Source organism: Garra rufa, chromosome 5 (genome assembly GCF_049309525.1).
Source record: "Garra rufa chromosome 5, GarRuf1.0, whole genome shotgun sequence".
NCBI lineage: Eukaryota > Metazoa > Chordata > Actinopteri > Cypriniformes > Cyprinidae > Garra > Garra rufa.
The window spans coordinates 25,330,918-25,358,615 of NC_133365.1; the positions used below are offsets into that span (position 1 = coordinate 25,330,918).

General features: G+C 38.8%; 1 protein-coding gene across 1 annotated transcript in view; it reads right to left on the reverse strand.

Annotated features, from left to right (window-relative positions):
- Window positions 1–27,698, reverse strand: part of pcsk5a (proprotein convertase subtilisin/kexin type 5a) — a 42,615-nt gene continuing 14,917 nt past the window's right edge. Inside the window, exons 14-37 of the mRNA XM_073840022.1 lie at window positions 27,476–27,595; window positions 26,626–26,728; window positions 26,354–26,544; window positions 25,939–26,026; window positions 25,734–25,837; window positions 23,694–23,832; window positions 23,490–23,605; window positions 23,269–23,371; window positions 19,459–19,595; window positions 18,815–19,015; window positions 18,398–18,466; window positions 18,097–18,139; window positions 17,821–17,963; window positions 16,444–16,644; window positions 15,566–15,649; window positions 15,243–15,441; window positions 14,174–14,388; window positions 13,587–13,829; window positions 8,914–9,147; window positions 5,092–5,266; window positions 4,682–4,904; window positions 3,204–3,299; window positions 2,903–3,098; window positions 1–479 (exon numbers count right to left, since the gene is read on the reverse strand). Coding sequence (XP_073696123.1) covers window positions 1–479; window positions 2,903–3,098; window positions 3,204–3,299; window positions 4,682–4,904; window positions 5,092–5,266; window positions 8,914–9,147; window positions 13,587–13,829; window positions 14,174–14,388; window positions 15,243–15,441; window positions 15,566–15,649; window positions 16,444–16,644; window positions 17,821–17,963; window positions 18,097–18,139; window positions 18,398–18,466; window positions 18,815–19,015; window positions 19,459–19,595; window positions 23,269–23,371; window positions 23,490–23,605; window positions 23,694–23,832; window positions 25,734–25,837; window positions 25,939–26,026; window positions 26,354–26,544; window positions 26,626–26,728; window positions 27,476–27,595 — 3,902 coding nt within the window. The remainder of the gene's footprint in view (window positions 480–2,902; window positions 3,099–3,203; window positions 3,300–4,681; window positions 4,905–5,091; window positions 5,267–8,913; window positions 9,148–13,586; window positions 13,830–14,173; window positions 14,389–15,242; window positions 15,442–15,565; window positions 15,650–16,443; window positions 16,645–17,820; window positions 17,964–18,096; window positions 18,140–18,397; window positions 18,467–18,814; window positions 19,016–19,458; window positions 19,596–23,268; window positions 23,372–23,489; window positions 23,606–23,693; window positions 23,833–25,733; window positions 25,838–25,938; window positions 26,027–26,353; window positions 26,545–26,625; window positions 26,729–27,475; window positions 27,596–27,698) is intronic.

Below are 27,698 nucleotides of genomic sequence, written 5' to 3' on the forward strand. Positions count from 1 at the left end.
TTATCGGTAGTTGTAGCTCTCGTCGTCATATTCTAACTCATCCTCCTGCTCGTCTCCAAGTTGCCCGTATCTGAATTTGCGATACACGGTGCCGTCCTGTCCCATATACACGATATCTTCATCTTCATCATCTTCGTCGTCATCATCCCGACTTATCTTCTGATCACCGAGGTCCACCAGCTGCGACTCACGGAACCGTCCAGAACTTGAGCTTGCCTGACCACCATAGGTGGAAGTGGATGATGAAGTGCCTCTGTAGAAGCTGTCTCTGCCACCACCATGGTCCAGTTTTTCATACCCACGTGGGACAGGGGGCTCAGGCATGGGTCGTTTAGAAAGAGAACGCTTAATGAGGAGGACTACAGCAATCAAGGCAAAAACAAGCAGGATGGAGGTGGTGACGAAGACTGGAAGATTTCCTGTGTATTCCCCTTCCTCATGGTTACGGAAGGCAAAGTTAGTGCTGAGGACACACTCAACTGCAACAGAGATAAAAGTTGATTTTTAATGCCACACAAAGAACAAAGAAAAGACATGTATTATGTTACTATTACAGTATAAAAAGAACAGTTGGTGCACAAATAAAAATTATAAATCAGGCTTATTGAAATAACATGACATTTCTTTGAAAAATTACAGGTTTGTGGCACTTTCAAATTGAAATGTGCAGGGAAGGGCAATAAAAGCATGTTTTGTTTTATACTAAACATATAAACGTGAATCTTGCAATGTTTTATTACCTGGTTACTGTATGTATCACAGGATTTCAGAAATACAATACGGTAAGCAGAGCTAAAAGATTAATGATCTATCACAATCTAAAATTAGATATTACCTACACTAAAACCTACCATAAACCTAACCAATGGTGTTAAAAAAAAAAAAAAAAATGAGAGAACAACAAAATGCCAAAAATCAAATCATTAGGATATTAAGTAAAGATTATGTTTAATGAAGATATTTTGTAACTTTCTTACCGTAAATATTTCAAAACCTAATTTTTAGTACATCAATGGACAGCTTATTTATTCAGCAGCTTTTAGATGATGTATAAATCTCAGGTTCAAATCTCAATTTGACTGGTTTTGTGGTCCAGGATCACATATTTGCTGATGCAACAATGCCATTTTAGCTTGCTTCTACAAGTCTTTTAGCTCTTTTATCATGACTAAGGACTGCAATACTGTACCGGGTGAGCTACTGTGCAAGTTTACTATGTCCACAAAACCATACATATGGAGCTTGTTATGTGTTGCATACAGTGGTGTGAAAAAGTGTTTGCCCCCTTAATATTTTTTTTTTTTTTTTTTTTGCATGTTTGTGACACTAATGTTTCAGATCATCAAACAAATTTAAATATTAATTAAAGATAACACAAGTAAACATAATATATTTTTAAATGAAGGGAAAAAAACCCACATGGCCCTGTGTGAAAAAGAACTGAACTGTGGTTTATCACACCTGAGTTCAGTTTCTCTAGCCACACCCAGGCCTGATTACTGCCACACCTGTTCGCAATCAAGAAAACACTTAAATAGGATTTGGGACTCCAGCGAACCACAGTGAGAGCCATTATCCACAAATGGCGAAAACATGGAACAGTGGTGAACCTTCCCAGGAGTGGCCGGCCGATGAAAATTACACCAAGAGCGCAGCGACGACTCATCCAGGTCACAAAAAAACCCACAACAACATCTAAAGAACTACAGGCCTCTCTTGCCTCAGTTAAGGTCAGTGTTCATGACTCCACCATAAGAAAGAGACTGGGAAAAAATGGCCTGCATGGCAGAGTTCCAAGACGAAAACTGCTGCTGAGCAAAAAGAACATAAAGGCTCGTCTCAGTTTTGCCAGAACATATCTTGATGATCCCCATGACTTTTGGGAAAATACTCTGTGGACTTACGAGACAAAAGTTGAAATTTTCGGAAGGTGTGTGTCCCATTACATCTGGTGTAAAAGTAACACAGCATTTCAGAAAAAGAACATCATACCAACAGTAAAATATGGTGGTGGTAGTGTGATGGTCTGGGGCTGTTTTGCTGCTTCTGGACCTGAAAGACTTGCTGTGATAAATGGAACCATGAATTCTGCTCTCTACCAAAAAATCCTGAAGGATTTTCGGCCATCTGTTCGTGACCTCAAGCTGAAGTGAACTTGGGTTCTGCAGCAGGACAATGATCCAAAACACACCAGCAAATCCATCTCTGAATGGCCGAAGAAAAACAAAATGAAGACTTTGGAGTGGCCTAGTCAAAGTCCTGACCTGAATCCTATTGAGATGCTGAGAAAACTTGAGAAAAAAATTGAGAAAACCCTCTAATGTGGCTGAATTACAACAATTGCAGTTGTTGCTGCTAAGGGTGGCCCAACCAGTTATTAAGTTTAGGGGGCAAACACTTTTTCACAAAGGGCCATTTGGGTTTGGATTTCGTTTTCCCTTCATAATAAAACAAAACTTGCATGTTGTGTTTACTTGTGTTATCTTTGATTAATATTTAAATTTGTTTGATGATCTGAAACATTAAAGTGTGACAAACATGCAAAAAAAATAAAATAAAAATGAATGTATTAGTTATGCACCATGGTAAAAGGTACTGAGGTCATAACATTGCAAGGGTGTTTTTTATGCACATTTAATAGAAATTCCAGTAAGAGACTATTAACAACTACTCTTCCTTGTTATTCAACAAATGTGGGAATAAAAATACATTTATAAAACTGATCAGAGATTACAGTAGATAAAAACCTGTAACTTTGGCACTTTGATATGTGCACTCAACCACACAAATTGTTCTCAAAGGTTTCTAAGCTTCACAAGAGATCAGTAATGTCATAACTGTGATGAACTTGTTAGTGCAGATAATATTTTGAAGGAGAATGGTCACTTTTAAGTCCAAATACCTCTGGTTTCTGTACAGTTACAGCACTCCTGCTGAACTGTGGCTGTGTCTTCCTGTTCTGTGTTGGTGCAGCAGGGCAGACAGCGCCCCTCTGCGGTCAGAATGAACTGTGCTGAGCAGACGGTGCAGTTATGAAGCCCAGGACCTTTGCATTCCAAACAGGACTCATCACATGACACACATTTATAGTCCTGTTCCTGTAGAGAGAGACAACAGATATCATGTGACCACATTCATAAAAAGGGTTAAAGTAGAATGGAAGTAAATGTGTTTGAATAGATTGGACTAGAACAGAAGTTTACCTCAGACTCAGCGTATTCTCCTGTGATGCATGGCGACTCGCAAGTACCCTGTGTAAGTGTATAACCTGGGTGACATGAGTCACAATCCTCAACACTCTTGTCTGTCAATGGAAATGACATTCCAGGATTTTAGGCTTAAATTATTTAATGGTTAAAAATAGAATTTGAAGGTGAAGTGTGTCGATCTTTGGTTAAAATAGTTACATATGTATAAACCATTTGAAAGTTCAGCATTTAAAATGTATTTACTTGATAAATATCAGCTAAAATAAAAAAAATTAGTAGTGGCCTACACTAAGTTGCATTAATATTTTATTATCTGCAATTACAATTTGTGAAATATACGGTAACACTTTATTTTAGGGTTCCTTGTTATACATGTTACATGTACAGTTGAGGTCAAAAGTTTATATCCCCCTTTCAGAATCTGCAAAATGTTAATTATTTTACCAAAATAAGAGGGATCATACAAAATACATGTTATTGTTTATTTAGTACTGACCTGAATAAGATATTAGGGAGCTATTAGAGAAGGTTCAAACACTCCAGAAGGAAAAACAATACATTAAGGGAGGTGAAAACTTTTTGAAATTGAAGATCAGAGTAAATTTAACTTATTTGGTCTTCTGGGAAACATGTAACTATCTTCTGTAGCCTCCGAAGGGTAGTACTAAATGAAAAAAAAAAAAATGATATTCAGGCAAAATAAGAAAAATGTATTTCCATTCTGTTTAAAAGTTTTCACCCCCGGCTCTTAATGCATCGTTTTTCTTTCTGGAGCATCAGTGAGCATTTGAACCTTTTGTAATAGTTGCATATGAGTCTCTCAGTTGTCCTCAGCGTGAAAAGATGGATCTCAAAATCATTCAGTCTTTGTTGGAAAGAGTTTAAATACACAAAACAAACAAAAAAAAGCTGTGGATCATTCAGGTAAGAACACAGTATTAAGATCAACTGGATGTAAACTTTTGAATGGGGTCATTTTATAAATTCAACTTTTATTTTCTCTCGTAGACTATATGTAAACATCTTTTATGTGAAATATCTTATTCAGGTCAGTATTAAATAAACAATATCATGCATTTTTTTTTATGATCCCTTTTTATTTTGGTCAAATAATTAACATTATTACTGAAAGGGAGATGTAAACTTTTGACCTCAACTGTACTTACTATTATAATAACAATTAATTATGCATAATTACATGCAAGTAATCCTAAGACAAACACTAATCCTAGCCCTAACTATATAGTAGATACATGTAATTAATATTACTCAGTACTTAAATGTATAATTACACTGTAACAAAGACACCTTCAAATAAAGTGTAACCAAGTATACTTTTAAAATTTACAGTAAATCACAAGTGTATATTCAGTACAATTAATCTCACTTCTGTTTTACTAGGGCCTGATTAGTGGAACTGACTAGTTTGTCTGAAATTTTTCAAAGTCATATATCTGTAATTTGTTCCATACTGTACCTGTGCATGTTCTGCAGTTGGGGTGACAGGCTTCACATGTTTTGTGGTGTGTATCATGGTAGTACGCATCAGGACAGGAAGACACACAGCGCCCCTGTTTCCTGATAAACAGCATCCCCTCTTTGCAGCTCACACACCCCTCGGCTCCGGCCTGAAGACACTCCCCACAGCTCTCATGACACCGTTCACATGTCCTAGACACAGCTGAGGCGTAGTAACTAGAAAAGATTCAGTCAAAAACATTTAAAACAGAAAACGTAATGTTTTCTATTAAAAATCGAGAGTCAGTCCAGTATGACCAAATACTGTTTGAGTAATCAGCCTACAGTAGGTGATGATGTACTGGATGTTTATAAGGCAACACTGGCCAAATGCCTTACTACAGGTATTAAGAATTATGGTTACCTAGAGCGGCATGTTTCCACACATTCCTTAACGTCTCTGTAGAGGTGATCTCTGCAGCTCAGGCACTCATAGCTGTGCCGTCCCATGCAGCCGAGGCAGTTAGGATGGCAGGGTTCACAGCGCTGTGTTTCCCCTCTGAAGAAATCATCTGGACACTGATTCAAACAGCTGCCATCTGGGGATGAAGTAGAACTTTTGTTTACACTAAAGCAATTGGAATTACTGTACACATATGGCTGATTCTACATTAACAAACAAACAATTACATTTGAGCTTTGTGACCCTGGACCACAAAACAAGTATTACATAGCACTGGTATTTTTGTAACAACAACCAAAAATACATTGTATGGGTCAAAATGATCAAATTAAAGATCATGTTCCATGAAGATATTTCCTAAATTTCATACTGTAAATATACCAAAACTTAATTAATTAGTAATATGCATTGCTAAGAACTTCATTTGGACAACTAAAGGCGATTTTCTCAGTATTTAGATTTTTTCAGATTCCAGATTTTCAAATAGTTGTATCTTGGCCAAAATATTGTCCTATCCTAACAAACCATACATAAATGGAAAGTTTATTTATTCAGCTTTTAGATGATGTATATCTGAATTTCAAAGTTGACCTTAATGACTGGTTTTGTGGTCCAGGGTCACATTTTGTCAAATTTAATGTCAGTATTATACTTTTACAATACAATTAATGACATAATATAGACATCATAAAACAGACATCTGAAGTTTTATATTTGGGAAAATAGGAATTTTGTAAAATATACATTTATAAATAAAATCAGCAATACTTTGTGTCTTTCTGTTATTAGAATCAAAAATTTGATGTGAAATTTAAAATAAAAAATCTTCTCCGAAAGTGTCTGAAGACGTACAATTTTCCATGGTCTGCTGCTGTTTTATAATAATTTTTAAAAGATTATTATTAACTTACATTATCTGTTATCAATAACATGTATTTCCATCAATTCTTTTTTAAAATAAATAATACATTTTATAATAAAAATAATTAATTATATAATAAATGATGAACAAAAGTTTGGGTTTATTAAGAATTTAAAGTATCTTATGCTCACTGCATTTATGTGATAAAAAATACACTAAAAACTGTAATATTGTGAAATATTATTACACTTTAAAATAACTGTTTCTGTTCTTAGATATATTTAAAATCTAATTTGTTCCTTTAATGGCAATTTTCTTTTATGGTACTTCAATCATCGGTTGTCACACATTATTCAGATATGCTCATTTGGTGCTTATTAAAACATAATATTATATATGTTAAAAACAGATTGTCACATCCCCGGACTTTCATGTTGGTTTCTCCCATTCTCCCCCGCAGTTCAGTGTGTGTTTGGTTCCTCCTTCATTGTCTCCACCTGGATGTGTAATCAGTCTGTGTATTTAAGGTGTGTGTTTTCCCCTGTACTCTTGTCGGTCTTTGATGTTATATGGATGTCTTACCCTGCTGTTCCTGTGTCTGCTTGTATTCCGTTGGATTTATTAAATATTCGTCTTTTACTACGTCGTTGTTCGTGTGTTCCTGCCTACATCGTGACAGAAAGACCGACCTATACAGTTTATTTTTTTTGGCGTGTTCTCCTCCGTTTTGTTTCCCGTTCGTTTTTTCCAGTCTTTTTGTTTCCGTTGTGTCTCCCCCATGGATTCCTTCCTCCGTCCAGAAATCATCTTCCTCCGGCTGAAGCAGGGGGAATTACCGCTCGAGGGCTACACATCAATGTTCCAGCTAGTAGCTAACAACACCAGCTACCCGGACGACGCGCTCTGTGCGTTCTATGACGCGAGTCTTAACGCATCATGCAGAGCGCCGTCGTCCGAGGACGGCCCTCGAGCCGATTTTGCCGCGTTTGTGGAGTGGACACTGGCGAGAAAAAGACCCGAGTTCCCCGCCTGTTCCAAGGAGAATCTCGTCAGTGCCACTCCAGACCCAGAGCTCAGCCAGCCACCCCGACCCGCGGATTATGAGCCCATCAGAGACGGAAAGCCCGAGCCCGGAGCGACAGCAGTATGGAGTGCCGACGGGGGCAAAACTGCTGATCAGGTACGTGAGCCGACCATTACATCTGCGACGGTGGAGTGCTTTGTGGAGCAAGAGAGGGCGGTAGAGAGCCCCGCCCACTGCACTATCACTGAGGGTGAGCTTGAACAAGATTATGGGGATGTTATTGACTGTGTCATGGAAATACCTATCTGCCTGGATTTCCCACCCACCCTCCCTCTTCTGCCTAGTCCTGAATCTCCGCTGGTTCCGCCCAGCCTACCTGAATCCCCGTTGTCTGCTGTCTGTCCCCTTGCTCACCCTCAGCCCACCATCTGTGCGGTGGGTTCGCCGCGGGTCTGCCAGTCTCCATCGGTGTCATGGCTGGAGGATCCCTCACCATCGCCTCCAGCCTCAGAGTCCTGGACTCCGCCTCGGCCCTCCGACCCTGCGGCTCCACCCCGGCTCTCTGCTCCCTCGTCTCTGCCGTCGCCCGTCGATCCACCAGCTCCACCGGGCACCATCGTCCCTCCGGCTCCGCCCTGGTCAGTCGTCGCCCCACCTTCGCCTCTGGACTCTACTCCTCCGGCTGTGCCTCGTCGCGCCGTCCCACCGGCTCTGTGGACCTCCTCCCTCCCGCGGGCACAGCCTCGGTCCTCTGTCGCTCCGGCTCCGCCGCGGATCTCCGGATCTCCATCTCCGCCTTGGTCGCCAGAGCCTTGGGTTCCGCCTTGGCCCTCCGGATCCGCGGTGTCACCCAAGATCATCGGCTTTCCGTCTCCGCCTCGGGCTCTCCCACCACCTGCTCCGCCTCCGTCGGTCGGCCCCTTGGAGTCGTCAGCCCTTCCTCCACCATGGCTCCTCCCTCCATCGGCTCCACCGTGGGAATACATCTTGGCTGCGTTCTGGGTCCCGCCTGGCTCCTCCTGCTCCAGCCCATTCCTGTCACATCCTTGGCTCCTCCCTCCGTCACCACCCTGGACTCCATCTTGTGCCCTCCTCCCGGGAGTCCGTCTTCCGCCGAAACCCCCTCCTAAGACTGTTTGTTTCCTGTTTGTCGGCGTGAGGATACGCCTTCCGGGAGGGGGAGGTAATGTCACATCCCCGGACTTTCATGTTGGTTTCTCCCATTCTCCCCCGCAGTTCAGTGTGTGTTTGGTTCCTCCTTCATTGTCTCCACCTGGATGTGTAATCAGTCTGTGTATTTAAGGTGTGTGTTTTCCCCTGTACTCTTGTCGGTCTTTGATGTTATATGGATGTCTTACCCTGCTGTTCCTGTGTCTGCTTGTATTCCGTTGGATTTATTAAATATTCGTCTTTTACTACGTCGTTGTTCGTGTGTTCCTGCCTACATCGTGACACAGATGTGCTGCTTATTTTTGTGGAAAACTTTTTTGTTTTAGGATTCTCTGATGAATAGAAAGTTCAAAAGAGCAATATAATGGTAATGTAAATTATTGTGTCCTTGCTGAATAAAAGTATTGATTGCTTTACAATATTTATTAATATTTATGGCCCATATTTTGTTGCAAATCATGGAAAGATTTTGGTGCAGTACAACTGAAGGTCTTCCATTTGTAACACTTAAAGTTTTTTATATTTTACAACTGTCGTAGGATCAAACTTAGGACTCTTTTAGGACTTTGACCTAGAAAAACCAAACAAAATTGAATTTGGTTTCAAATAAGGTAATAAAATTCAGTGCAACTATTGCCCTTTTGTTACAAATTTCTCTGATTTTCTTTGCACTGAAGTCACAACTTGTGAATCAAGAGAGTATCAGGCCTTAACGGCATGAGCTTACTAAGTAGATAGTGGTTCTGGTTGCAGCTGAGGCACTGGTCCTGATGTGGGCCGGAGCACTCGTGGCAATACTTGTGACACAAGTGACATTCTCCATCCTGGTTGCTGTAGTGGTGTGAGGGACATATGGTGGGTGTGGCACAGCGCCCGTGGGAATCCATCGCCAGGCCTTCAGAGCAACTTGTGCAGGAGGTGTCGTGAGGACCAGAACAGGTTAGACAGGTGCTGTCACAGGCTGCAGAGCAAAAAGAGACTTTTCATTAATGTCATGTGATCTAGTGATGACACCAGTGTTGGGGGTAATGCATTACAAGTAACGTGAGTTATGTAATTAGATTACTTTTCCAAGTAACTAGTAAAGTAACGCATTACTTTTTAATTTCCAAGAAAATATCTCAGTTTTTTTTTTAGTAGTGTCAGTTACTTTGTTTTCCCATTTATTGACTGTGTGTTGTATAAACATGATGTTTACTGTAGTTCTAGACTAAATGTGAACATACATTAGTCATCTCACTTGCACAAAAAAACTGATTCAGTTTTTCTCCAAATTAATAGGAACAGTGAAATACAAGCTCAGAATCACAACTAATGCAAATAATTAAATATGTTAAATAACATGCGTTCTACTGTTCAGATGTGAATTTACTTCTTCTTTAGCCTGAGGATTATTACACTTTTTGGTGTGAAAGGGCTTTTACATTTGATAAAATACAACTTTTTATATTAAAAAACAAACAAGCAAGCCCAGCCCAGCTATTAAAAGTAACGCAAAAGTAATGAACACATTACTTTCCATAAAAAGTAACTAAGTAACGTTATTAAAGGAGTAACGCAATTTTGTAATGCATTGCTTACTTATTTTAGTAACTTTCCACAACATTGGAGGGCACAATTATGGTTATTAAAACTGACAAAATGAATATAGAATTGTAATTTTATTTTTAATATTATTATGAAAGAATATTATTTATTACTGATTTGGATCAGTAATGTCTGGATGAACCTCAAAGACTCTCAAAACTTTATTTTACAGTTCAATGAATGTAATAACATAAATACTTAATTACTGACATTATATTTTTACTGTACAGCCAAATAATAACTGGTGTTCCCAGGTTTTTCTTCATTATGCAAACATCACATGAAGTTTTTCGTTCCTTGACACTTATCTTCCTTTTGTTTCTCTTGGTCCTTGCCACTCTTAGGGTTTTGGTCTCTTTTCTGTGTTCTGGGTCATGTATATCATTTTGAAGTCTATCCAGTTACTGTTTCTCTGTATTTGTAGTTTATTTGTAGTTTTTCTGTCGATTAGCCTTTCATTGATTACAGGTGTGTCTTGTTTGCTGCCTTATGTCTACCTCATATTGTCACACCCCCGGACTTTCATGTTGGTTTCTCCCATCAATTCCCCCCGCAGATCTTAGTGTTTTGGTTTCTCCCTCATTGTCTCCACCTGGATGTGTAATCAGTCTGTGTATGTAGTGTGTGTGTTTTCCCGTCAATGCTGTCCGTCTTTAATGTTACCACTCCGTGTTCCTGTGTCTACCTGTCTCCCGTTGGATTTATTAAATACTTTATTTTTACTACGTCGTTGTTCGTGTGTTCCTGCCTGAATCGTGACAGAAAGACCGACCGATACAGTTTTTTTTTTTTTTTGCGTATTTCACCCCGTTTTGTTTATCGTTCTGTTTTACAGTCTTTTTTTCCCGTTGTGTTTCCCCCATGGATTCCTTCCTACGTCCAGAATTCATCCTCCTCCGGCTGAAGCAGGGGGATTTACCACTTGAGGGATTTACGCTACCCGGACGAAGCGCTCTGTGCGTTCTATGACGCTAGCCTCAACGCATCATGAAGAGCGCCGTCGTCCGATGACGGCCCTCGAGCGGATTTCGCCGCGTTTGTGGAGTGGACACCCGCGTTCCCCGGCTGTTCCCAGGAGAACCTCGTCAGTGCCACTCGAGACCCAGAGCCCAGCCAGCCACCCCTACCCGCGGATTACAAGCCTGAGCCCATCGTAGACGGGAAGCCCGAGCCCGGGGCGACAGCAGTATGGAGCGCAGATGGGCTCAAAACTTCCGACCAGGTGCGAGAGCTGGCCATTACATCTGCGACGGTGGAGTGCTTCGTGGAGCAAGAGAGGGCGGTAGAGAGCCCTGCCCACTGCACCACCACTGGGGGTGAGCATGAGCACAACTCTGGGGATTTAATAGACTTTGTCACGGAAATACCTGTCTGCCTGGATTTCCCACCAACCCTCCCTCTTCTGTCTCTGCCTGATTCTCCGCTGGTTCCGCCCAGCCTTCCAGAATCCCTGCTGTCTTCTGTCTGTCTCCTTGCTCACCCTCAGCCCACCATCAGTGCGGTGGGTTCGCCACGGGTCTGCCAGTCACCATCGGTGTCATGGCTGGAGGAACCCTCACCATCGCCTCCAGCCTCAGAGTCCTGGACTCAGCCTCGGCGGTGTCGCCCAAGATCATCGGCTTTCCGTCTCCGCCTCGGGCTCCACCACCACCTGCTCCGTCGGTCGGCCCCATGGAGTCGTCAGCCTTACCTCCACCATGGCTCCTCCCTTCATCGGCTCCACTGTGGCATTCCATCATGGCTGCATTCTGGGTCTCACCTGGCTCCTCCTGCTCCAGGCCCCTCCTGTTACCTCCTTGGCTCCTCCCTCCGTCATCACCTCCATGGACTGTTCCATCACCATTCTGGACTCCATCTCTTGCCCTCCTCCCGGGAGTCCGTCCTCCGCTGAAACCCCCTCCTAAGACCCCTTTGCTGTTTCCCGTTTGTCGGCGCGAGGACACGCCTTCCGGGAGGGGGAGGTAATGTCACACCCCTAGACTTTCATGTTGGTTTCTCCCATCAATTCCACCGCAGATCTTAGTGTTTTGGTTTCTCCCTCATTGTCTCCACCTGGATGTGTAATCAGTCTGTGTATTTAGTGTGTGTGTTTTCCCCTCAATGCTGTCGGTCTTTAATGTTACCACTCCGTGTTCCTGTGTCTACCTGTCTCCCGTTGGATTTATTAAATACTTTATTTTTACTATGTCGTTGTTCGTGTGTTCCTGCCTGAATCGTGACACACATACCCCAGTGTTTTTGTGTTGGTTTTCATATCTTGTTCATTAATCGATGTGTCTCCAGTTTTGTACCTGTTATTTCTCGTTTTCTACTCCTTGAGTTTGGATTATTATTTGTCTAAATAAACTGCGTTCGGATCCTACTCTCCTCCATCATCTCTGAGTTTGCATACGTCTTTGGCTTGCACATTGGTGACTAAAAATATCATGTGCTATGTACAGTGTGTTATAAGCATTATGCCTTGGTACTTTCAATTAACTGGGTTAAACTGCTTAGGGCTGAGTGATATGAAATGTTTAAGCCTGTAATTAATATGCATCACTTAACCGTGTCAGTAACTGTTTCAGTCACCACCAAAAAGTAATTAGCCTTTTCCCTACACCAAATAAATTCAATAAAATCCTCACAGGTTTCATAAATCTAGTTAATAATAAATTAATAGCTAAAATTAATTAACAAATGAATATTTTTTTAGCAAATTATACAGCTACCATAAGGATATCCAACCTTACCAAGATTTATACAGTACATTCATATAAAGCAACACAATACACCAAATCTTAGCTGTGTTATTGTTTATATAAAGCTCTGTGTGTAAACATTATGTAAGGTGATACATAAGTGCATCCTAATAAATTAGAATGTCGTGGAAAAGCTCATTTATTTCAGTAATTCAACTCAAATTTGTAAAACTTGTGTATTAAATAAATTCAATGCACACAGACTGAAGTAGTTTAAGTAGTTTTTAATTGTGATGATTTGGCTCACATTGAACAAAAACCAGTTCACTATCTCAACAAATTAGAATACTTCATAAGACTAATTTTAAGTGAATTGTTTTGAATTGTTTCTCATTTTCCTCTTGACAATACCGGTCTGGTGAGTTCATGGTCATTTAACCAACTTTTGGTGCTTTTGGCAGTGCAAATTTCTTGGTAAACGGATGCAGTGACTTTGGTTTTCAAAAAACACAGTGGACCAACACCAGCAGATGACAGATGCAGATTACACCCCAAATCATCCCAGACTTTGGAAACTTTACACTGGACTTCAAGCAACTTGGGCTATGAGCTTCTCCACCCTTCCTCCAGACTCTAGCAGTCTTCCCCATGATTGTGTAGCCTAGTGAACCAAACTGAGAGACCATTTTGAAGGCTCCGGAACCTTTGCAGGTGTTTTGAGTTGATTAGCTGACTGGCATGTCACCACATTCTAATTTGTTAGGATAGTGAATTGGTGGATTTTTGTTAAATGTGAGCCAAATCATCACAATTAAAAGAACCAAAGACTTAAACTACTTCAGTCTATGTGCACTATTTAATACACAAGTTTCACAATTTGAGTTGAATTACTGAAATAAATGAACTTTTCCACAACATTCAAATTTATTGAGATGCATCTCTATACTATATAACAAATCTTAACTGCCTGATACTATTCCCCTTTATATAAAATAAAACTTAATCTTATGTTTCTGTTCATTTGAGATATATTTGTTGGGAGTGCTATTAATTTCTTTAGGTTTATTAAAATTAATTAAGTGGAAAAACATGACTACACCTATAACATTAATGGTAAAGAACGTTGTCTCACCCATGCACTCTCCGGACCTGCTTTCCCTGTAAGTATGTGCAGGGCAGGGGGCTAAACATGCTCCGTTGTGTAGTGTGTTGTCTGGGTCAGAACAGGAATCACAGTTGTTTGGTTCAGGCCCATCACATAATTCACAATCGGTGTGGCAACTTTTACAAATGCCTTGATCCGTGTCTTCAAAATAACCATCAGGACACACCGCTATACACTGGCTGGCATGCACGAAGAACTTTTCCTTACACTCTGAAGTTAAAAGAACAGAAAACATGTATGTAACCTGTATGAAAATGTATAAAACACTGTTGATGGTATTAATGCTACTAAGAAAGCTACAACAGCAGAGAAATAAAAATGGTACAGTATTATTATTTAAAGTAGGTGATAAAATGTAACTTTATTTAGGTATTAATATGCACCCTTTCGGGCTAAATAATGTACAAAGGTGTACATCTGCCCCAGTGACAGCTGTTGTAGAGGTAGATGAGTGTAGAAGGCTGTTGCAACATCAATAAAACATCTTTGTTACTTAGTATTTTCTTAACGTTAAATAATTGTTCATAAAAACATGCAAAACTGTGATGAATTACCTGTGCAGAGTCTATCCTCAGAGCAGATGGCACAGCTCTCTGGACACTGCACACACTCCCTGTTCATCACTGTGTGTCCAGACGGACATCTCGCCACACACTCATGTTTGTGGAGCAGTAGCGTTTCCTCACAGCTCAGACAGTGTGTTGCATTCTTCTCACATGATGAGCAACCAGATGCACAGCTCTTACACACCTGACCCACAGGATACCCTCTGAACATACATATACATGCACATAATTTAAAACAGTATAAATTTACAATGCAACTACTACATAACACCAGAAATTGTCAACAATTGCATTACATTATGTTTTTTATTTTTGATAATCCATACTGGAATTTTTTGTGATATTTTATTTTTAACCATAAAAAACCTATCAATATGACTATATCAAGTTCTCTATATTATCAACATAATCAAAACTTTTCTGAAAAAAAAAAGCTCATCATCAAGTCATCATCTGATTTATAAATTGATAGTTTATACTTTTTAGCAAGTAAAAGTGATTAAACTGCTTTTTATTTATAAATAAATAATAAAAAATGTTTTGCCCTCCACAATAAAAATGCAGAGCATTGATCATAAAACTAATCATTTAAATATTGTTTTACATAGTCATATTATTGGGAACTATAGAGTAGCTGATATTGTTATGCATTTAAGAAGTTTCATTGCTTTACATTACAAGGTATAGGAATCTACTCTTACTTTTGGTCATATAAACATCAGCAGCTGCACCTGCATAGTTTTGCTCAGTTTGGGCCTTTTTTTTTTAAATTGAGATGCTTTTTCCTCTTTTGAAAGCGTCATATTCTCCTATCATACTATATGAACTATATGAAGTCTGATGTATCAAATATGTTAGTCAACAAAAAAAATCAAAAAAGACATTTTGTTTAAATCTGTGTAATAACAATGTAATTAAACTGTAATTGATTTAATTTAACTCTAACATTTAGACTAGATGTTCATGAGAGAGTAAATTATAACTAAATTAGTACTAGAAACCTAAAAAAGTGGATCTGAGGGAATCATTAGCTTTAATATAAATATCTGTCTCTTACCTTGTGCACTTGCGCACACACTGCCCGGCCTGCAAATAAAGAGGGTTTTTACGGGCTGACTGGCAGCGCGTGCAGAGCTGATCATCCTGGCACTGGGCACAACCTTGGGGGCAAGTCTCACAGTGGCCGCTCTCTTTACTGCCAAAGCTGCCCGTCGGGCATCGTATCACACACATCTGATCTGCACTCAGATATCGACCTAGAAAACAGAGTGGTTACAACACACATATAAAATGTCTAAATATCCGTTTATTCAACCTTTTATACAACCAATCAAAGAGTTTTCTATCCATCATATTCTTCTTTGAGTTGTATTATTATACCTTTGACACAGCTGTTGCATTGAGTCTTCATTCTGCCCCAGCAGGATTCACATGAAGAATGACAGGCCTCACATTCTCCATCATCTGTGAGATAAGAGCAGAAGTAATTAACCAACAATTATTTTATAGCAGATCCTTCTCTTGTGAAAATAAAGCGATGCTCAATTAGGTACATTTTTCACACATTTTCTTCTGAGAGTGAACCTACAAAGAAATGACCATTCAGACAGCTCAAGATTTATTGAAGTCATTTTGTATTCAGTCATTTTACTTTATATGTCTTATAAGTTTATTATAACTGATAAACTAAAGGTTGCCAAACTAAAGCATTCTAATATATAATATTACAAACTGACTTCCGGTCTCATCCGGCTCCAGCTATTTTAAGCTGTACAAAACAACTCCAAAATGGTGTGTCTTACCATGTTTTTTATTGTATCTTAATTATAAGCACACTGATTTGTAGTGCAAGCAGTTTTATTGTTTACTGCACATTTTTATTCTGTTTGTTATTTCCCTGTAGTGTCTAATGAACCAGAAGTTTCACCCATAGACTTCCTTCCACATTAAAGAAAAAGGTAGATACACTTTGGACAGCAGGTTGACTCTACAATTGAGTTTTAATGTCTAAGACTGTGGTCAAATATAAGTCTGCAGTCAAACATTTTAAAAGAAAGATGTCAATATGACTGTGACCATACAACAACAAGCGGTTTAAAAAAAACTGATGAATAGGTGAATGGATTTTAAGATGAAGTTATATGTAATCAAACTATCCAAGACCAATTTTATCTGGATTATGCAAAGAGAGAAAGTTAAGATCTCCAGAGCTATGAGCGAGCAATCTCTAAATAATAATTTTTTTGTGTTGCTCTCACCAGTGACGTATGTCTGGGCAGGGCAGACATCCTGTTCAGGCACACAAGCTCCATTATCAAGCGTTAATCCATTGCCGCAGCTTTCACAGTCACTGTCCTCCGGACCACTGCATGTCCTGCAGTCTGAGTGACACTCCTCACACTCCTGGGAATCTTCATCACCATAGAAACCATCGGGACATCCCCGCACACACTTCCCATCTGCAGGGCACAGTATATAAAACATTTGAACAATCTTGTCCAGTTGTGTCAAAAGATCATGCAAAATTAGTTTAAAAATTAGAGTGTTTTTCAAAAGTCTGCATTTGGCAATTATCTGCCATTCTTTGCCTCTTCTATTCATCTATCAAGTTCTGTCAGGTTAGATGGGGGCAGACACACATTTCCAAGTCTCTCCAGACATCAAGACTCAAGCCAAGGACATTCACAGAGTTATCTTTTAGCCACTCTTGTTATGTGCTTAGGATCATTGTCCTGTTGGAAGGTGAACCGTCTGCATAGTCTGAGATTCTGAATGCTCTGGACTGGGTTTTTATTAAGGCTATCACAATATTTTGGTGCATTGAGCTTTTCTTCTACTCTGAAGAGTCCTTCAGTCCCTGCCACTGAAAAACAGTCCCTCAGCATGAGGCTGCTACCAGTACACTTTACTTTTGGGATGGATGCTACTCTGGATCTATACCCACAATCTCTGTGCACTGTGTAAACAATGAGTGTCGTATACACGCAACAGATCGCTTCCGGCGTTTGCGTATACTACGCCAGAGCGTGTACACGTGTAACGAGCCGGATGATGAGCTCGTGCTCAGGAGAGATGGACGTGGTGGTGTATAAGAGGTAAAAATGATATAAATACTGTTCAGTTTCTCGCAAAAAACGATTGTTTCGTGTCTTAGGACATCAATGTATCATCACGAGCCGCAGGGTGTAATTTGGATTCGTCTGTGCATGTGTTTTTTTTACTTTTAAAGGTCTGGTGCCCATCCACTAGTTTTAGCTTGTGTTCTGCTGAAAAAAACAAAGTATATTTATATTACATTTGCAAAGATGTTAAAAACCTGGTTTTTGCTTTGCCATTATGCTGTATGGAGTGTAGACTGATGTGGGAAAAAGTAATTTAAAGCAGTTTAACATAAGGCTGCAACATAACAAAATGTGGAAAAAAAGGGGTATGAATTTCAGAAGGCACTGTACATTTGGTACTTCTGTTGTAAAGAATAAACTAAAAAATATTATGTCAGTTAATGTTGTACCCAGACCCCTGGTTGAAAACCACTATAGTAGAGCATGGCTCTAGCAATGCCAAGGGCATGGTTTTCCAATGGAATGCACAAAATAAGAAAATGTATAACATGAATGCATGGTAAAATGTCAAACCTGACAGGAAGAGGTCAGCTTCACACCAGTAACACTCGTCTTCATCACAGCTGACACAGTCATGCTCACAGGACACACAGCTCATGGTCTCCTCAACTGTGTATGTCTTAGAAGGACAGTGCTTATAGCAGCCCTCTTCAAACCTGTGCATAAAGAGCATTTTGGTCACATCTCAGAGTGGCAAAAATCTATAGATTCACTTTCAGGTTTTTTATTCTGCCTTTTACGCATACATTCCAGCAGCTATTTCTGTTACAACATTTAAATGTTTCTTACTTGTAATATCCACTAATGCAGGACAGACAGTGTTTGGGATTATCTGCAAAATGAAGGAACTGTAAATTATGTAGAAACATCTGTCCAGTCTGGTCAACTCAACTCAGTACAGTTTACAGTGGAATATGAAGTCAAAACTATTTGTAACATCCATCAGTTATGTTCTACTTATTTACTAAGTAAATGTATCTGAATGTCTGAAGAGAACATGACAAACAAACCGAAACATCAGCCATGTGCTCCAATATAAGACTAACCCCAAGTATGAGCAATAGTAAAACAAACAGAATGCTGAACTTACAGAGAACACACTTATTACATCCCTCTTCACATGACATGCAGTCATCATATTCTGGGTCTTCCACTTCCCCTAAAACACAAACACACACCCACACACCCACACACCCACACACACCCACACACACACACACACACACACACACACACACACACACACACACACACACACACACACACACACACACACCTAAATTAGCCAAATGCATTGACTGACGTTTGTCCTGAAAGTGCAAAATAATCCCAAAGCCTAGCATCATTAATAATATTTCAAAGAATAGTTCACCAAAGAATTTTTTTTTCTTTTTTTTCACTCTATGAAACAGAGCAGCTTGGACATGTTCTAAATATATTTTATGTTTTTAAATAACCAGGTACATCACAAATGACACTTGAACTGTACAGGAAGATAAAGTCAGACCTTCACCACACTCCGGTTTATTACACACTCCATCGTTGAGGTAGAAGGAGTCTTCACACTTGATGCAGTGTGTGGCTGAGGAGCAGAGTTTGCAGTGCGAAGGACACGGCTCACATGCCTTCAGTGCTGTGTGGAAATGAGCCTGAGGACACACTTCCACACACTCGCCACTGTATAGGTACCGGTCCACCCCAAACTTATCTACAACACACACAAACAAAACACATAATGCACACAAAATTACCATATAATACACACAGAGACACATACTGTAGATGGTGAGACCATCATGATGTCGTTAGTCGTATTTTCATTTTGATGGCTTGAAGTCAGGAATGAAATGAAGCTAAAGGTAAATTAAAATACACGCTACAGTCACATTTGTTATAAGATGTAAGACAGTCACATTGAATTTTTTTAAATAAACCATTTGCATCTTTTTTATTTTAATTACTTACCACTAAACAGAAAACTACTATACTTTCAGGCTACAGGCCACATTTGGTGCTTGCCAAGTGTTCATTTGGACACTGCATGGAGATCTTATAAAAAACATTGGATGGATTGCGGAAGTTGCACATGCTAATTTACTTGAGTTATTGGGACAGTAGCCATTTGGACTATGCTGAGAAATGAATTCTGACCTGTGTCACAGCCAGTACAGTTAGCAGGACCAGCATCAACGCAATGAGCACAAGTGTGGTCACAGAGGTGACACTGTCCACTGGATGGGTACTTCCCATCTGAGCAGCTGACCACACATCGCCCCTCATCCAGCCAACTACAAGAGAAGCAAAGATGAAATGTACATTATTAGTATGTACATTATTACCATTTTTTGATCAAAAACACAGTAAAACAGTACTAATGTGAAACATTATTTCTATTTAAATAACCCTAATAGTTTATTCCTGTGATGGCAAAACTGAATTTTTCAGCATTACTCCAGTTTTAACTGTCATATAATCCTTTTAGATCATTCTAATAAGCTCAGTTATTATCAATTATCAATTATCATTGGTGACAGAAATGGGCATAAATACATTGAAATGTATTTAAAATAAAAATACAAAATACTGAGTGGAAAAATGTATTTAAATACAAATACAAAATACTGTGTAAAAATGTATTTAAAATACAAATACAGTATTTTGTATTTTTAAAATACACAAAATACATGTGAAATTGGCCATCAAGTGCAGGCATCCCTTTAAGGGATAGTTTACCCAAAAATGAAAATTTGTTTATCTGCTTACCCCCAGGGCATCCAATATGTAGGTGACTTTGTTTCCTCAGTAGAACACAAACAAAGATTTTTTTAACAAAAACCAGTGCAGTCTGCCAGCCAAAAAACATGCACAGACAAATCCGAATTACACCCTGCGGCTCGTGACAATACATTAATGTCCTAAGACACGAAACGATCGGTTCTTGCAAGAAACTGAACAGTATTTATAGTTTGGAAAAATCCAGACCCTAATCTATTAAGATTAAGGGTCTGGCATCGAGCAATGAAAAGGGCTTAACTCTATGGGCGATGAATTTGAAACTCTCACTGCACACAATTGGATAATGCCACGACCAATCACAACAATACACAATGTGACATATCCTGAGCGAGTGGATTTCAATGTTATAACATAAACAATGTGACAAGATTAATAACTATTAATTACGACAACCTCATAAAACAATTAGGGCCCATCAAACTATTTATTAACTATCAACTAATATGTGGATGGATGCATATCGTCCTGTTCAAATTAGGCTACTGTATTACTATTGAATAGTTCAGTTTTTCGTTACAGTAAGTTTACCAAGTGACTCTTACCATTTGTAAATGAGAAGGACCTCATCCACCACAATCCCGATCAGGTTGTCCCGGTAGACCTTGTTCGATAACATTTATCGCCACTTCTTTTTTAACAGCCAGGACTCGGGACTGCCGAATGCTATCTGGCATTGCCCGCTTCAGATCTGTTCCTCTTCGTGGTCGCACCATACGCTTAACTACCAGCGGAGCTAACTGATAAATTAAACTCTTGCCGTATCCAGTCGGCAAAACAGCAAAAACGTCCTTCTTGCAAAGGAATGATTCGAACGTGGTTTTCTGTTCCTCTTTTATATGAAAAGCCAAGTCTAACTCGTTCACTGTAGCAGCCAAAGCCGTTTCAAACTACTGGTGTTCATCTGTAGCCATCATTCAATGTTTACTAAATGATGTTTTATCATGAGGAGCGCAATTAGTAATCGATCTAATTAACAGACGTGTATATAGCCTATACCACAACCTCACCTCTGTTCCTTGACAGATTTTTAGCATCCCTCCTCCACCCCTTATCCACACTTACAACTATTTTCTGTCCTAACGGAGGTATTCTGAGTTCGGGCAAAAATTCCGAGCTCGGAGCCCTTCCATCGGACAGCTCACCAAAACCGCATAACCCATTCCCAGTTTATTATATGTAAGTGTGAACTTGTGAAATGATTCCGGACGTCGCAGCGCTGTCGTCATCAGCTTAGCTCGCCTCTGGCTCGCCTCTCTACATCAGATACACCGATTCGATTGGTTCTCAGAACTGCTTACGTAATGCAGTAACATGCATCATTGCTCGATGCCAGAGTGTCTTGCAGAGACAATTCAAATTGTGCTCTCGCAAGACCTCTGGATTTCCAGGGTACAGTATTTATATAATTTTTTACCTTTGATACACAGCCATGTCCATCTGTCATGAGCACGAGCTTTTCATCTGGCACGTTAGATGTGTATGCGCTCTGTGGTAGCATACGCAAACGCCAGAAGGGAAAATCTGTAAAAGTTCCGGATGAGTTTGCGCAAGCAAACATAATCTTTTAGCTTTCAATCGGTTTGAATCAGGATATAGCAAGTAATTACCGTTTTGAATAGCCGCTATACACACAATCTCTGTGCACTGTGTGAACAAATGAGTGCCGTATACACACGCGACAGATCGCTTCTGGCGTTTGCGTAAAATACGTAACTTGCCGGAGGAAAAGCTTGTTTTCAGAACAGTTGGATGTGGCTGTGTATCAAGGGTAAAAAATTATATAAATACTGTTCAGTTTCGTCTCTTAGGACATCAATGTATCGTCACAAGGCGCAGGGTGTAATTTGGATTTGTCTGTGCATATTTTTTTTTTTACTTTTAAAGGTCTGGTCCACATCCATTGCCATTATATGGCTGGCAGACTGCACTTTTTTTGTTAAAAATCTTCGTTTGTGTTCTGCTGAAGAAATAAAGTCACGTACATCTTGGATGCCCTGGGGGTAAGCAGATAAACATCAAATTTTCATTTTTGGGTGAACTATCCCTTTAGGCTGAAATATATCTAGACATATTCTGAATGCAAAACTAAATGTAAACGATTTTGAAAGTTGAATAGATTCACACTTTATAGCATCGCTGCCTAAGATATATAAAGTTCTGTCATATCACCCAGCCTTAACATGCAGTAATGTTTTAAACACATTTGACTAGCTATATGATAGATTAAAAAAAACAACTATCAAAACTGATTGGTTAATAGGCAGCTAACGCTATTTTTCTCCTACACGTGTCGGTACTTGTTTATTATTTCATGTTTACTGAAGGCAAATCTGAATGATGCATCAATTTAACTTTAATCAAGGAATTGATTATGATGACACCCTTGCCTTAATGCAGAAAACTGAGAAAAGTGGCTGATCCAATGCTGACTCTGCTGCAGGCAGCTCACGTGCATGAGTCTTAAAGGTTGTATCAGCGATTTCTAGCCTAAAACATAAAGTGTCAATTTCAGCTGACCTTTCTTCACGATCCGCTCGCTGCCCGCCCCATAAATTGTCTGTGAAAAAAACGCGTCTCTCTGGTCAGCCTAGGGTCCGAGATATGCCAAAAAAACAATCGGCGCTATCAACTATTGCACAGATAAACAAACAGTGTTCGTTTATCTGTGGAAAGGTTGGTAGTGCCGATTGTTTTTTTGGCATATCTCGGACCCTAGGCTGACCAGAGAGACGTGTTTTTTTCACAGACAATTTATGGGGCAGGCAGCGAGCGGATCGTGATGAAAGGTCAGCTGAATTTGACACTTTATGTTTCAGGCTAGAAATCGCTGATACAACCTTTAAGGTTGGGGGAGGGGTGTGTCTGAACCATAGGTCTGAACTAAATCAGCACCCTGATAAAGAGGTTGATTGGCACAAAGTATTTTATGTATTTTGAAAATTCAAAATACTCGTCTTAAATGTATTTAAATACAAATTACATTAATTTTTTTCCCAAAGGCTTTAAAATACAAAATACAAAATAGTATTTTGTATTTCAAATATGTATTTTAAATACATGTATTTAAAATACTGCCCATCCCTGATTGGTGATTAATATTATATAATAATGATTCTTCCTAATTCTTTCTGCTAATTGTTGAAAATTGTTGAAATTGTTTCTTACTGTGTGTTGGAGCAGCTGAGACAGTCCACATTCGTTGGGCCTTTGCATTTATAACAGGACATGTCACATGGCTGACACTCTCCACTCTTATCCTGATATTCCCCTTTAACAACAAACATACATATAAACAACACAGTTATATCTGAAATGTTACAAACATATCTGCAACTATGCTTTGCATTAACAGGTTGCATACTCTGGTTGTAAAAAGCAGAACTTACCATCAACACAGTTGTGGCTGAGAATACACACACCATCCAGAAGTGTGTGTCCATCTACACACTCACTGCAGTTTCCTTTACCTGGCCCAACACAGGCCAGACAGCTCGCATCACACCTTAACATACACACACACACTTCAGAATCAAAATATTGGAAGGAATTATGATAAATGCTGAATAGATGAGAAGTATTATCACACATACCTTTTACAGGTGCTTTGAATGTCTGTGCTGTCAGAGTTTGCTTGTACAGCGTAGAAACCTTGACTGCAGGAGGACACACATTTCCAGTTCTCCATCAGATAGCCTTCAGCACATCGATTACATGACTCTAGACCTGCAGCTGTACAAAGACATGACCCTAAAACATCACATCTACACAAAAAGATCTGTTAAATACACAAAATGTCTTAGTTACAAGAACCTGTACAGGATTCCTATTGGAATTTGATCATAATTCTGAACCAAATCTTAATGATCATATGTATATTATATGCTAGAATTACTTGCTTGATTTTTAGAGTTCTATGTCATATTTAAATTAAATGTTTTGAAATAAATAGAAGAAAGTCCAATTGTTAGGTCACAGAACACAATTTCTGGGGCCAAATGCTTTATTAGATACCAAAATAAAACAACAAACAGTGCTAATATACTTAAGGTTTGTTGTACTAGTAAAAAACATGATCCTAATCTTTATATCCATACTGTAATGGGCCCTCAGTTGATTCAACTCATTAAAAATTTGTCATTAAGATATTCTGTGTTAATAATATGGGTATGCTATTGATAATCATATAGTCCTTTTGGTAAATATGTATTCTACCATTTTCGTTGAAATCATTAATTAAAAAGTTCCTATTATGATCCTTATGACTGGATTAACATGATGATTTGATTTAGGAATCTGTATACACTCCGATGGGGCAGTGGTTCTCAACCAGGAGGCTGTGACGGGGCTTCAGCAAACTTCCTAAGGGTCTGCAGGATAACTTGAAATGATTTAAAATGATACAAAACAAGCATAAAAATAGGCTAAAACAACAGTTGATTTCCTTTGAAGAACCATGGTTCCCAACCTGGATATATTGTATGAGGAAGCCTAATTTTAAAAGTGTGATTTCTAGACCTGAAAACATCATGCAAGTAAATAAAATTGGTCCCTAAACTAAAGTGTCATCACAATTATATATATTTCCTTATCCATTAAATAAGAAACAACTGGAATTGACATGTAAATTAATTAGTTTAAAAAAAGGCAACCCTAAAGAATAAAAAAAAATCCTAAAACTTCTGCTTTCAAATATTCTTGAGGATATTCTTGTGGACAATTAAGGTTGGGAAACTATTCCTCGATTCCAAGGCACTGGGAATCAAGAGTCGATTCCAAAGTTGGAATCAAGGGGAATCGACTCCTCATTCATAGCCGTTTTCAGTTCAACAAAGCTTATCTATGGGTGCCTCTCAAACGGAAGACTGCAACCTACAAAGGCTGCATATCTCAGCTGCTACTTCATCAAGCATCGCTGAACACCGATTCACGAAAATAAACTGAGAGAAAATGAGTCCTTACAGAGCTTTTCAGAATTTCAGGAAGCAGCCTTCTGTTTGAGAAGCACCCATTAATTTGCCTCTTGCTCTCTAATAGTGATTTGAAGTCTGATTGGTTTCCCACAAAAAGGTTCTTTCGGATTGTTTTAATGAACCAGTTCAAAAAAACGATTCAGAGATTTTACGGTGGAATTGGCTTATGTTGTCCACAATTTTAAGGCCTGCAAGAAAGAATAGATCATGATGTTATTAAGCGTCTTGATCTTATTTCCATCTTAAATAAAATGCTATTTTTTAACCTTTCTATCTTCATGGGCAATGCAGACACAATAACGATTTAAAATCAATCAGAGTTACAGAAATATATTGCAATTTTTACAAACTAAGCTTCATATTATGGGAAAACTACTTTCTACAACCTTTATATCCTGCAAGTCAAGGTGAAATTTTGTTCTTCCTATCTAAAAAGCAAGTAAAAAACAGTGAGGAATAGATTCTCGGAATCAAACCCCATAGATTCCAGAACCAGGAATTCCAAAAATTTCTGAATCGAACAGCCCTATGGACAATGTGGTGGGCCTTGAAGCCAAAAAGGTTTGAGAACCACTGTTCTAGGGTTATACTCAGGCATTTTGATCTGAATACATTTGGTGGGATGTGATTGATGGTGTATTGTATTTTTGTGGATTGTACCAGCACATGTAGCACAGGCTGGGTGGCAGGGCTCACATGAGTCCTCCGGCTCACTGTAGTAATGGCCCACCTCACAAGTCTTCTGACATCTGTTCCCCACCAGACTGAAAGGGCCAAAAACAGAGACAGTCATCTTTCATTACAATGAACAGACATTGTGTCATGAAATTTCAAAAGGTTCAGACATTTTATTGAAATATATTACCTTGTGCCATCAGAGCACTCTGTGCAAATGGAGGCTGAGGTGCATTTCAAACAGTTCTCGATATTACACTTCCTACACACATTTTCCTCTGCACGGCAAAAACATTAATAGCACAAAATTAGTTGAAGTTATGTTCTTTTTCTAACTAACATCAAATCACTTGTAATTGTTCATGCCATAGAGGAACTTAGGATCAGTCAATAGTTATTAAAAGGAGAAAAAAATAGTGTGTGAAAAACATTTGAACTTCTTTTTAACTATAAAGAACATTTTTTGCAATGCAAAGGTTTCCAGGATGATAAAGGTTGTTATAAGTCAATTAAGTAACCTTTATATTTAGCAGTATTTCCTTTAAGTAAACAAGTAACTGTCTTGTTTTTCAGTTTTGATACATAATCTGTGGCATTGCTCTTACCGTGGTACAGATAGTAGCCATCCTCACAGCTGGTCACACAATTGTTCTTTTCCTCATTCAGATGATATCCAGATTTACAGGCTGTGCACTGATCACTGCGGCTGCCCAAACATGACTTGCAGGAGGAGTAACACTTTTTACACCTCTTCTTATCCCCCCAGTACCCGGTCGGACACTCTGACACACAGGTCCTGAAAAACAAATTGGTTAAGTATTATCATAAACCTTTTGATGGAGAAGAAAAAAAGGCACAAAAGTAAACATTTTCTGACCTTGTGTTATTTTTGAACTTTAGGAAAAAGTTCAAGCAGGAAAGACATTGATGGGGTCCAGGTCCTTCACAACCATCCTCACTGCATTCTGGGTCACAAGAGCCTTATATCGAGAAGAGGGGAAATGAAAAACTACTGTATTCTCATTAAAAAAGAATTATATATTTACAGTGGCCATAAGAAATATTAAAGGCAATTACTTGAACTTAAGAGTGTTTGATACTTTAGTAAGACTTAAGCGCTTATTATTCCTGGATGAACTGATAACTATTTACTTTATTTCTCCTGAAACTTGTCTGTCATATACTATTTAAATATATTTGTAATTACACGTTGGCAATTTGGTGTAGGTAAAATATAATCACTTTAAATATAATACAAAAAAAAGACAAAGTAACACTTTATTTTAAGGTGTCCTTGTTACATGTTACATGTACTATTATAATAACTAATTATGCATAATTACATGCAAGTAACTCTAAGTCAAACCCTAATCCTAATCCTAACCCTAACCATATAGTAAATACATGTAGTTAATTAATATTACTCAGTACATAAATGTATGTAATGTAATTACACTGTAACAAGGATACCTTAAAAAGTGTAACCATTTATTTATATAATATAATATTATCTGCAAGTACAGTTAAAAAATACTTTCATGACTTGAAGTAAGCAAAGTTAAGCCTAAATAAAGTTGACCTAAATAGATTTTGCAGATACCACTAGGTTTTCATGAAATTTATACATTAAGTGTCCACGTAGTTTGTTGGGGCACTGTATGTTGTAATTACTTTTAATTTAAATTATATTATGTAATTAAGTTGTTTGGCTTATGAAGGTAAATCACCATTGTACTCTTCTGTTGCATCATCTTCAGACAGCAGCTGGGCAGAGCGGGGCTGCTCATGTCGAATGTATGGATGTATGGATGTTCCATAAAGCACCAGGGACCATTCAACTAGTTTCCCTAATGTAAAAAACAATGAAGTTTTACTTGACATTTTATACATATACCATGGATGTTACCACAATATACTTTAAAGTATCTTGAAATTGGAGTACCAATAAAA